At 30.7% G+C, this 10548-nt stretch overlaps 1 protein-coding gene across 1 annotated transcript in view; it reads left to right on the top strand.

Moving 5' to 3' along the window:
• The window catches only part of LOC102674794 (lachesin-like), a gene marked incomplete at its 3' end in the record, with an annotated part of 258036 nt that overhangs the window by 146596 nt on the left and 100892 nt on the right, over positions 1-10548 (top strand). The window contains exon 3 of the mRNA XM_006618682.2: positions 8063-8270. Within this exon, the coding sequence (XP_006618745.2) occupies positions 8063-8270 (208 nt within the window). The remainder of the gene's footprint in view (positions 1-8062; positions 8271-10548) is intronic.

Raw genomic sequence — 10548 nt, 5'->3', positions numbered from 1 at the left:
AAAAAAAAAAAAAAAAAAAAATTCAACACAAATTAAGTTCACGAGCGGAAGCAGTAAATATCGATGAAAGATCGAGAAAAATTCTTCCGATAATTTTGGATAGAATGGTTTATGACAACCTGTATGACGATTAAATGGAATGGAACATGGGCTGTGTCATAGCGCAGAGAAGAACGCTCACTGGAAGGGTCAGTTTGTGGGTTAAGTGGTCGTATTACGTTCAAGCCTGGGACGTGGTTGAACTTTCCCCATATGGGGACGAAGAGGGACGATTTAGCTGTCTCTGGGAGGATGTTAGGGCTGTGAAGTTATTCTAAAGTTTGTTCTAACGTTGGTTATTATACAAGTTAATGTCGCTTAATTTCTTTCCGTGGAAATAGAATGTTAATTTAATCCTGTACAGTTAATGAATTGAAAATCCTTTAAGATATTATCATAAAATACCATTATAAATAAAATACCATTATAATTCCGGTGTATGAAAGATAAATGTTATTGGAGAAAGGATTAGAGATGGAATTTTTTATTTAACTTTATCATTATTTATAGAGAAACTGCTTATTAAGAAAGAATAGCATTTATGAATATTAAATTTGTTAAGGAAACATTATAACATTATAATAAAATCATGTTTATTATACGAGTATTACATTAATCTTTGAGGAAGTTGCTTAATAATAATCAAGAATATTCTCGAAAATCGCTTCCCTCTTCATCACACATTTAACAATTTCAAAAAGGAATTCATAATTTCTTCTTCAGTTTGCGCTCATGAATATATAAATTCTCATGAAATAATAAAACCGAGAAATATCAATTAACATTTCATGGAAAAATAACAAAGACAAGGTTCAAGATATCGAGCTTTCTAACTGGAACGTCTAGCTCTTATGGAAGGAAGGAGAGCATGATTCCCAGTATTTCCGCTCATAAGTCTGTTACCTCATACATCGGCTCCCTCGTGATATGTGTTCACGAAGCTCGCGAGAGGAAGAAACATGCACGAGAGCACGAAGGGGGTCGATCCTGACGCGAGCTATAGTTCTTCGAATCAGACAGCCGGTCAAAGAAGGAGAAGAAGGTCACGGAAAAAGGAAGCGATAGGAAGAGGAAGAGGAAGAAGAAGAGGAGACGCAGGCAGAGCCAGACTGGACGGCGCTGGTCTCGTCGCTCGCGTGGTAAACAAAGCTGTAACTCTCCTCTCGCGGAGAGGAATCAATGGTTGGTAGCGAGCTCTTCGAGGTACAAACTCGCGGAGGAAGAAACCCTCTCGGAGGCATCCATCTTAGTTTTGGCGTAACGTGCATGCTGATGCACTCGTGGGGAATGCTGTCACAGAATGGTAATTTTTTCTCTCTTTCCTTCTTCGCTTGATTTTCCATATTTTTCTTATTCCATTTGATCCCAACAACGAGAGATATAAGGATACGGTCGATATGCTTGCTTTCAGATCTTTTATAATAATTATTGTATTTATTAAAGTCGTGATATCGTGTATTAAAATGTATATGAGAGAGTAATGGAATATAAAAATAGATTAGAATTTTATTAAAGTATTGAAGATTCTGTTTTTGCTCGGTTAAAAAAATATAATAGATATGGAAAGTTGTTAGAGGCGTTCTTCTAGAAGAAAAATCATCGAGTTTACAGTCGAGTTTTTTAAAAGTTTTTTTAAAGATAAAAGCAATGATTCACAGCAGCAGTGATTTTCTAAGAAATTAATGATTCGTGAAAACTTCGAGCTGCGAATGCTTAGCATTTCGTGGATCGTCTGCCACAAATCTCTTCTCAGACATCTATCTTACTTGCTGCAAACAGTTGACGTTTTTGATACACGAACGCAGACAAAACGAACCATGAAAGATCGGATTGTTGGTAGTTTGGATCATTTTTCTTAAGATTTCGACTGTAGAATACATTTACGATTGTTTCTCTAAAAATTGACAATATTATTTATTTCTTTAACAATATGTTTCTTTTGTTGATAAATGTTAAATTAATTTTCAATATAATATACATTATTTTATATTATATATCAAACAACTGTGTGAAAAATATAATATAAAAAATTTGTATTGCAATAGCATTTCAAATAACAAGATAGTGAAAAAATCTGTAACAATTTTAAAGAATCATGTTTCTCTCAATTGGGATCAATTGAGAGAAACATGATATATTTGAACGAATAAATTCAGGCAAAATACAGATTGATATAATATTACAATAAAAAGAAAAAAGAAAAAGAATACAACATAGCATAAAAAAAAGAAGGAAGGTAAAATAGGGAAAAAATAGGAGAAACAAAAATTTTAACAAATCAATTGACGTTCCGATAAAATCTGGAACAGTGGATTCAACTGTACAATTCAGCTGTAGCTTTCGACGTCCGTTTTACATTCCATTCAGAGATAGAAGAGCAACATTCGATTTAACAAGTCGCCCGGGTCCTTTCGGCATTTTGTGGTTGTTTGAGCGATGACGACGAGGTGAAAACCACCGAGGGAGAACCTGTGGAACACTTGGCACCGTACACTGAGGTCAATCGCTCGTGACGAAGGTTTTACAAGGGTGGGAAACAAGGGTGGCGAGACTATTTCAGTAACCATGGTTAAGCCCTCAAAGGTGGTTAAGTCGAGCTGAAGGTTGTGTTTAGTGGTTCTTCTATGATACGATGTTTGATTCCAAATAGACGATTCCCAAAATGAGATAATTATATTTTATAATTATTATAGAAATTGTTTTTTTTTACATAATTATTATTTATATCCTTTTAAAATTAATTATATCTAATATTTAATTAAAATTTGCAATTATATTTTTATCTCATTTTGATTGATCAGTAAAAATATTGTAATTATAATTTATATATATATATATATATTCTCTCATTAGGCAGTATATATTTTTTAATATAATTTAATTTTTTTTTTTCACGGATTAAACTCATTGCAAATTTGGTAAATTATTTTTTTTCATCAATTTTCATGTATATATATGTATATATACGTTGAAAAAAAAGAGAAATTATTAAAAAAATTATATGATTATATTTTTAATTTATTACATTAATTTTCTCACCATATTGCTGGCACTTACGCGCCACCTCTTAGGTGAAGGCGGTATTAATTAATAATTGCGCATTGCGCATCGTTTCGCGCCAATAAATCGACGCCATTAGAACACTATACGTTACGCGGTACGTGCACGCAGTGAAAAGTTCGTTCGCATTTTCATTTTACAAAGGCAAACGTGTGTAAATTGAATATTGTGAAACAAATAAGCGTTAGAATAGTCATCAGTGCGAATAATATTATTTCAATAACATTAAATTTATCAGTGATTCAGTGTTATTCGGTGTGAGCTGCGAAACATAACCAACGAAAATGAGACGCAATAGGACGATTGCTCACGATCATCGAAAATTTATAGAAGTTTTCAATGCAAAAAGAAAAGAAAATGCAGCTACTTATTATTGGTAAGCAGAAATAAACAAAATTCGATTATTATTAGTTGTCTTAGTATTAGATTCTTAGATTGTTAGGTGGCCGTCTCAGATTCCCGCCAAAATGAGATAGGTACAGCTAATTTTACACAAATTATTTTAAAAAAAGCAATTATGCGACGTATAATTATACTTAAAAGACAAATTTCAAGTTTTTTATAAAAACGTATGCGTTATATTTTGACATTTTTTGTCCGAAAAATTCTCGTTTCGTATTAACACAATAACGTGCTTTCATGCAATCTAGCGAATAGAAATGCTTAGTATCGATCAGAATATTGTTTCTTTAAAAGACAAATACCCGTTGTTCGTCTATGCTAGAGAAAAATGCTGGGTAGATTTTTCGTAGGTAAATGCGCAATTGCTTTGACGCCGGGTGTCTCGACGCGAATCGTAAAAGAAACATAACCTCTGTTATGGTGATATTCGGCTTGAATAAATGGAAGTGAAAATTCTGTCGTTGAATAGGAAAAACGTAGATAAAAAGTCAGATTGTCGTGTATCGGTATTAATTTGGTATTGATTACGATTATATTTGTAAAATTTATAAGTAGATTACAGATCTTTATATAGCTCTACATATTCTATTATCTTCAAATATAATTAATATATAAAATAATTATTGTATTAAAATATATATAATGTACACATAAATATTATTTAGAATTCTTTTATGAATTGCATTATTTATATATTATGTTAATTGCAACTTTTTGTTACAAGAAATCTTTTATTTTATATTTACTTGGTATTTAACAATAGTTTCTCATTCAAAAAATTTAATACATTTTACTTACTATTACAAATAAGTTTAATAGTTGCTACAAAAGTAAACTATTAAATGAACTATTAAACTATTAGTAGAACTATTAAACTAGTAAACTATTAGATTGAAAGCATTTTACTCTTTCAATTACTTGGAAAATAGAATTGTGTATTGTTCACACTATCAACTACATTAAGGTTGTTTCATCAAAGATGGACAATAGCTTGGATGTTCAAAGGTTGCTTCCACGTGATTGAAATTTCGTTTTACACGATTTGAGGTCAACCGACTTAGTCAGTCGGTCAGAAGTTGCTTTATGTTAAGCTTTATTGATCGTGAAGAGATAATCCTGATTGTTCCTTTTTGAATTGCTATAGAAGTTTAATGGATAAGATAAGTTTCTGGTAGATATTAGGGATTTCTATTCTGATAGAAGATAAAGATTTAATCAATGTTTAGAAAATGTTTGGAAAGATTTTTATTCAGAATATGTCATTGTTAGAACTGTGATTGTATAAGAATTCTCAAAATTTTTTATATAAAAAAAATCCCTTTTATTATTTGAGATAAAGAAATAGAATCCTAAATTTCATAATTTGCATAACCAATAACATTTGTTTTCAGGAGAATAATTAGTATATAGCGATATTGACTTAACTTTAAAAAAGTTACATTTTTATTGCTTAATTTCAAATTGTTTATAATAATATTTTTACTCTAATTAAGCAATAAAAGTAGTCGAACACAACCTTTTGGCTAAATTATCGTTATCCGCAAATTTATCATCGCGTAATTTGATTCGCGTTTCGTTGTGAAACTCAGCAGAGTTTCATCGAAAGTTGGAGAAAATTGAACTGTAACTTTGTGTGCAAGCATAGCGGCTTTTCTACGAGAACTGAGAACGATTGAAGCTTTGCACGGTCAAGGGAAAATTTAAGGAATTAAAAACTCAATATATCTGAACACGCGTAATTTCCCAAGCTATTAATTGATCCATTTTAATTACGAAATTCACAACTACATGATTCGAGATACAAAAGTTCTTATACAATATATTAGTTAACATTTTCGTACATTAATTATACGATAGTATTTTTTATTTTAAAGTATTTCTCTCTTTTTCTCAAACAAGATTTTTTCTCAAAATCATTTTTCCTACAACCCTTTAAAATTATTTCCTTTCACGTTTCTTTAAATAGGAATAATTAAATAAATTTCTTACAAGGAATAACTAATCATTCCATCGTTTATATCGTTTTACAAAGTAGACGAAACAGGAAAGAAGAAGCATTAGTTATCCAGAGGAAAGATTGAACAAAGTTAAAACTACTGTTCCTCCTGTATTTCTTTCTCTTCCTTTCATTCTTTTATTTCTGATCGTAAAGACCGAACCGGTTAGCGAAGACTTATCGCGAGGGGTGTCGCAGCGTAAAAGCATATCAGCCTATTTTTCTGTCGTAAGAAGGTGGCGTTGCGAGAATACCGGAAGTTAACAACGTCATGTACACGCGCGAAACAAGTCTTCTTATTTCTCCAGGGACGATCTCCAGAAAGATTCCTCTTTTCTCGTTCTTGCGCGATAACTTTTCTCCTTTTAACGGGTCGTTCTCTCTCTGTCATCCGCTTTCTTTTCTTTCTTCTGTATTGATCAGAAGTCCGCGAATGGGCCCTCGTGATCGGAATTCAATCAGTTTCTTACAGAGTGACCGTCGGCGATAAATGAATTCTATCGAATTCCGATGAAATTTTGAAAGTGTAACAGTATTGTTTCCTTTGACTCGAAATTCCATTTCCTTTTCCTTCGTGATAAAAATTAATCTTCGTGTGAAAATAGGATTGTATACATAGCATATGTTTATGTCTATAATTGACCGTGGTCCTGTATTTATTTATTTTTATTCTTTGCTATCTATATCGGAGATTACACGTACAAATAGTATACATTGCTCGGATTGGACATTGTTATGAAAATTATTTAATATTCCATTTGCTTTAATTATATTGTATAAATTTTTTAAAATAGGAATTGTAGTTTGTGTATGTAAGATTCTATATTTATTGGAATTATATTCATGATTGTAAAACATAATTTAAAATATGGTATGGGTTGTCTCATCATTCATATATTCGTTTAATAAAATTAAATTTAAATTAAGAGATGTTCCAATCTGAATAATGTATATAGTGTGTATGTTGGAGAAATATATGTTTCTGTTGTGATGTTTTAAAATAGTATAAATATTTTGCTTGCTATAATTATGAAATTAGATTCATGGTTGTAAAACATAAAAATATCAAGGTGAAATAAAATTGAATTGAAATGCTGTTTTCTCTCCTCTTGTGAATTAACTTCGAAACAAGTTTGTGAAGATTAATTTTCCATGTCTAATTTTAAGTAGTTTTAAATTGGAAAAACTGTGGGTTTAATTGTAAGCCTGGAATATGATACTTTTCTTCTTCAGCAAATTAACTTTAAAAGTTAATTTAACTTTTTAATGTACATATAAATTACCTTTAGGAAATACAATATATCTGCTGTATTTCTTAGTCACAGGATAATATCTTAAAAGTAATTACAGAGGTATAAAGTTTTTGTATTTCTTTGTTATTTATATGAATCGAATTTTGGTGTTTACAATATATTGTTTCAAATATGTGAACTCTTATTTTTATAATAAAAAAAAACTATGATAAGAGAAATACTATTAATAATATTTCATATATTTCAAATGATGAATTATGATTAGCTTGTCTCAATAGTTATTTTTCATTATATATAAACTTTTTTACAAAAATCAATTAATGATATTAAGAATAAATTATAAATTGATCAGATTATAGATATAAATCAGATATAGATATGTTATATAATTACAATATCAAATAACCAAATCAAAATTATCTTGGAAAAGTAGAATAGTGGATGATTACCAGAAAAATTACAAAAATTGAAATTATAAAGATTTATAGCTGAAAGATCAACGAATAAAGATTTTCATCCATATCATTTACCATAGAATGTTGATATACTTAATTTTCAAAAACAAAACAGATTGAATAGTTTGCCAAGTTCAATAGGGAAATTAATTAACGTTAATTGGGATCGATGTGTTTGCGTGGAGCATAAAGGGTTGGGAATTACTTATCATTAGTAAAGTTTCATCCACGTTCGAGCATTAGATAGACATAGTTATACTTGCTTCTTAGAGAAGGGCATTAAGGAGATAACTAGAAGAGGATTAAAGGGAATTTGTACGAGATAGTTGGTAAATGAATTGGCAGTTGTCAGATGTCAATCATTAGCAATATATCGAGTACTTTGGAATCAATCGATCTACTTCATTACTCTTACCAACAATAATTCCATTACTTCGATTGAGAGCAATTAAGTATATCCAACAATAGAAATATATCATACGTATTGTAATTTCTTAACACTGTTCTATTTTTTATATTTCAAATCAAAGAAGCTTCTTTAACAGTTTCAAAAAGAATTTTAACATGATCCAAAGGGTGTGCCACAATTAAATATATTTGTACAAATTTTCCAAATTATTTTTCCTGTTCTTCAAATTCAATAATTTTATGTAATATTTCCTAATTTATATTCAATGTATAATCAAGAAATATTTTCTATTTCTTTGTTGGATATCCTCAATAACAGGCTATATCATATCTCGACAAATGAGTCCCGTGACGTTAACGATGTTTCGATAGGAATTGCAATTTTATGATAATCGATGCGAGGCCGTAAATCGTGTTTATGGCATAACGGGATTCCTGTTTCGTTTCAGGTGGCCTGGATGCTTTTCGACAAGAGCGCCATCCTGACAGTACAAAGTCACGTTATTACCAGGAACCCTAGGATATCCGTGACCCATGATAAGCATAGAACCTGGTTCCTACATATCAAAGATGTTCGGGAGGATGACAAGGGAAAGTACATGTGCCAGATTAATACGGCAACCGCGAAAACCCAGTATGGCTATCTGCACGTCGTAGGTGAGTAATTTATTGTTTTAATCGTATAAATATTCAAAGTAGGAATATTTATGAATGAAAATGACTTGAAAATTTGTGTAAAATTTTTATTTTCATTATATGAATATTGGAAGATTTATGGAAGGAATAAACTAAAGTTCAGCAATCGTTAAAAAAGTGAAGCTTTTAAAAATTATATTAAAAATAAATCTTCTTTGATCTATACTTGCATACATATTGGAACAATTTTAGTTTGTTAATTTAATATCAATTATAGAAGATCATATCATTATAATAAAGAATTAAGGTAATTAATTATAAGAAAAAGTGATGTAGTTAATATAATTATTTATAATAAGAGTCATTTTCAATCAAAAATATTATTAAATAAATATTAAATAAATAAATAAATTTTATGCATGCATTTTGATATAATTATTATAGTTATATTAATTTATAGGAAGATCATGTTTTAAAATACACATTTTATCTAAATTATTCTCTTATATATAACATGTGTTTCAAATTATTGGTCGAAATAAGTTAGCAAACTATTATAATGGATTTTGGCTTTGAACTATCTTATTCATGTTAAAATAACTGCATACATACTTCATTCGATTCGAGTTCGTTCACGTTATATTCGATAGATTTGCAAATACACAGAATGTCCCTCAGAACTCGTTCAGTAATTCATGATATCACTTTTCATTTTGTTTGTTCTGTAATTTTCATATCGAACGTTGTAATTATTCTCTTTGCTCATTTTCTGTCTCGTGTTTTAATTAATGATTACGGTTTCAATAATAAAAAGCCTTTTATTTCGTGGAAATAAATAATAGACTAGTTCACATATTTTCACGTGAATTAAATGCACTTTAAATAAGGTATAATCATATACAAAAGAATTATACGATATTATTTTTTTTTGTCGAAAATAAAATTTTTAAAATCCACGAAAAGATTATTTCGTAATATATATTCTATGTTTAAAGTAAGCTATAAAAAATAAATGTGCACATTCTTAAATTTACAATTTTTCAAATAAATATCTCGGATTAAATGTATTTCATTTAGATTTTGAAAATTACATCGCACTTGAAATTAAAATTCAGTAGTTGTTTAATTAATTCAAATCTCTGCTTTTTAAATGCAAAACATTATAAATAATTATTTTAATGCTCGGAAAACTATCAGAAATGGCACATAAATACTTTAAACATAATCAGGCGAGTTACATACTACATCTGCAAGTTTGTTTGCGGTGAGGTATACCGACAAGGGACGCTTTTAATAACCTCATTCTGAGCGAATAAAAAAGTGTTTAATTCATAGTTAGCTTATACGTGTCATCTTTCTTCGTTAGATTAAGCTCTAGGTTTAGTTTAAAGCTAAATTAAGTTTACCAGATTAAGCTAAAATTCCTTCACTTGTTACTTTCGTATCAATAATTACAATCGTAATAAGTGAGAATTATTGTTACGAATAATTATATAATTTCCTTTCCGTAAACTAATTCAAAGCAAGTTAGATTCGAGATAACAAAAGAATTCTTCGGACAGGTCATTAGATAATAAACGTTAATAAATTTTAAGGACAGACAATGCAACGAATAATTATTTAATCCCTTAAGAAATTTTCAATTTGGAAAAGAGTACAATCTTCTAACAATTTCAATTCGATTCATTGTCAATTACAATAATATCATCGAAAAAACACTCTTGTTCGAGAAAAAAATCTCCATCCAATTAAAATATTAAAAAATTCTTCTCACATTTTCATGATCGCTGGAGATTGACCCCGAGTGGACACGATATATTCAGGGAAGAAAGCATCTCGTTGAATGGACAGGGCAACAATAATTTAATCAGCGGAGGGTATCCGGGGGATGAGCGTGTCGGGTAAGAGTCGGTCTTCGTTCTGCCATCCGGGAGAACATATTAATATCTCGAGTTTTGACGTCTGAAGTCGTCGGCGAGGCGGCGGAAGCTCAGTCGTTTGCAAGGGTGACGGGGAGGGGTGGATGTTTCAGTAGTCGGAGGAGTAATCAGAGGGTTAGATTAATTGTTTCCACGGGACTCTTGGCCCGAGCGTAGCACAAATACACGGAAGACTTCGAGGCGGCACTTCGTGATAATGCCGACGGAACAGACACAATGCAGACTCAATGCCACAACTCACCCCCTCTCGGTTATCCCCTCTGTTATCCCTCTCCTTGCTCCCTCTCTCTCTCTCTTTCCGTAAGGAGAAACGCGTGTAACGCGTGCAAATATTCGACGCGGGTCCGAGTCGCTTAGAG

This window comes from Apis dorsata, unplaced genomic scaffold, assembly GCF_000469605.1.
Source record: "Apis dorsata unplaced genomic scaffold, Apis dorsata 1.3 scaffold_367, whole genome shotgun sequence".
In the NCBI taxonomy this organism is placed as follows: domain Eukaryota; kingdom Metazoa; phylum Arthropoda; class Insecta; order Hymenoptera; family Apidae; genus Apis; species Apis dorsata.
Note: the sequence above shows the minus strand (reverse complement) of the source record. Positions and strands in the feature narration are given on the sequence as shown.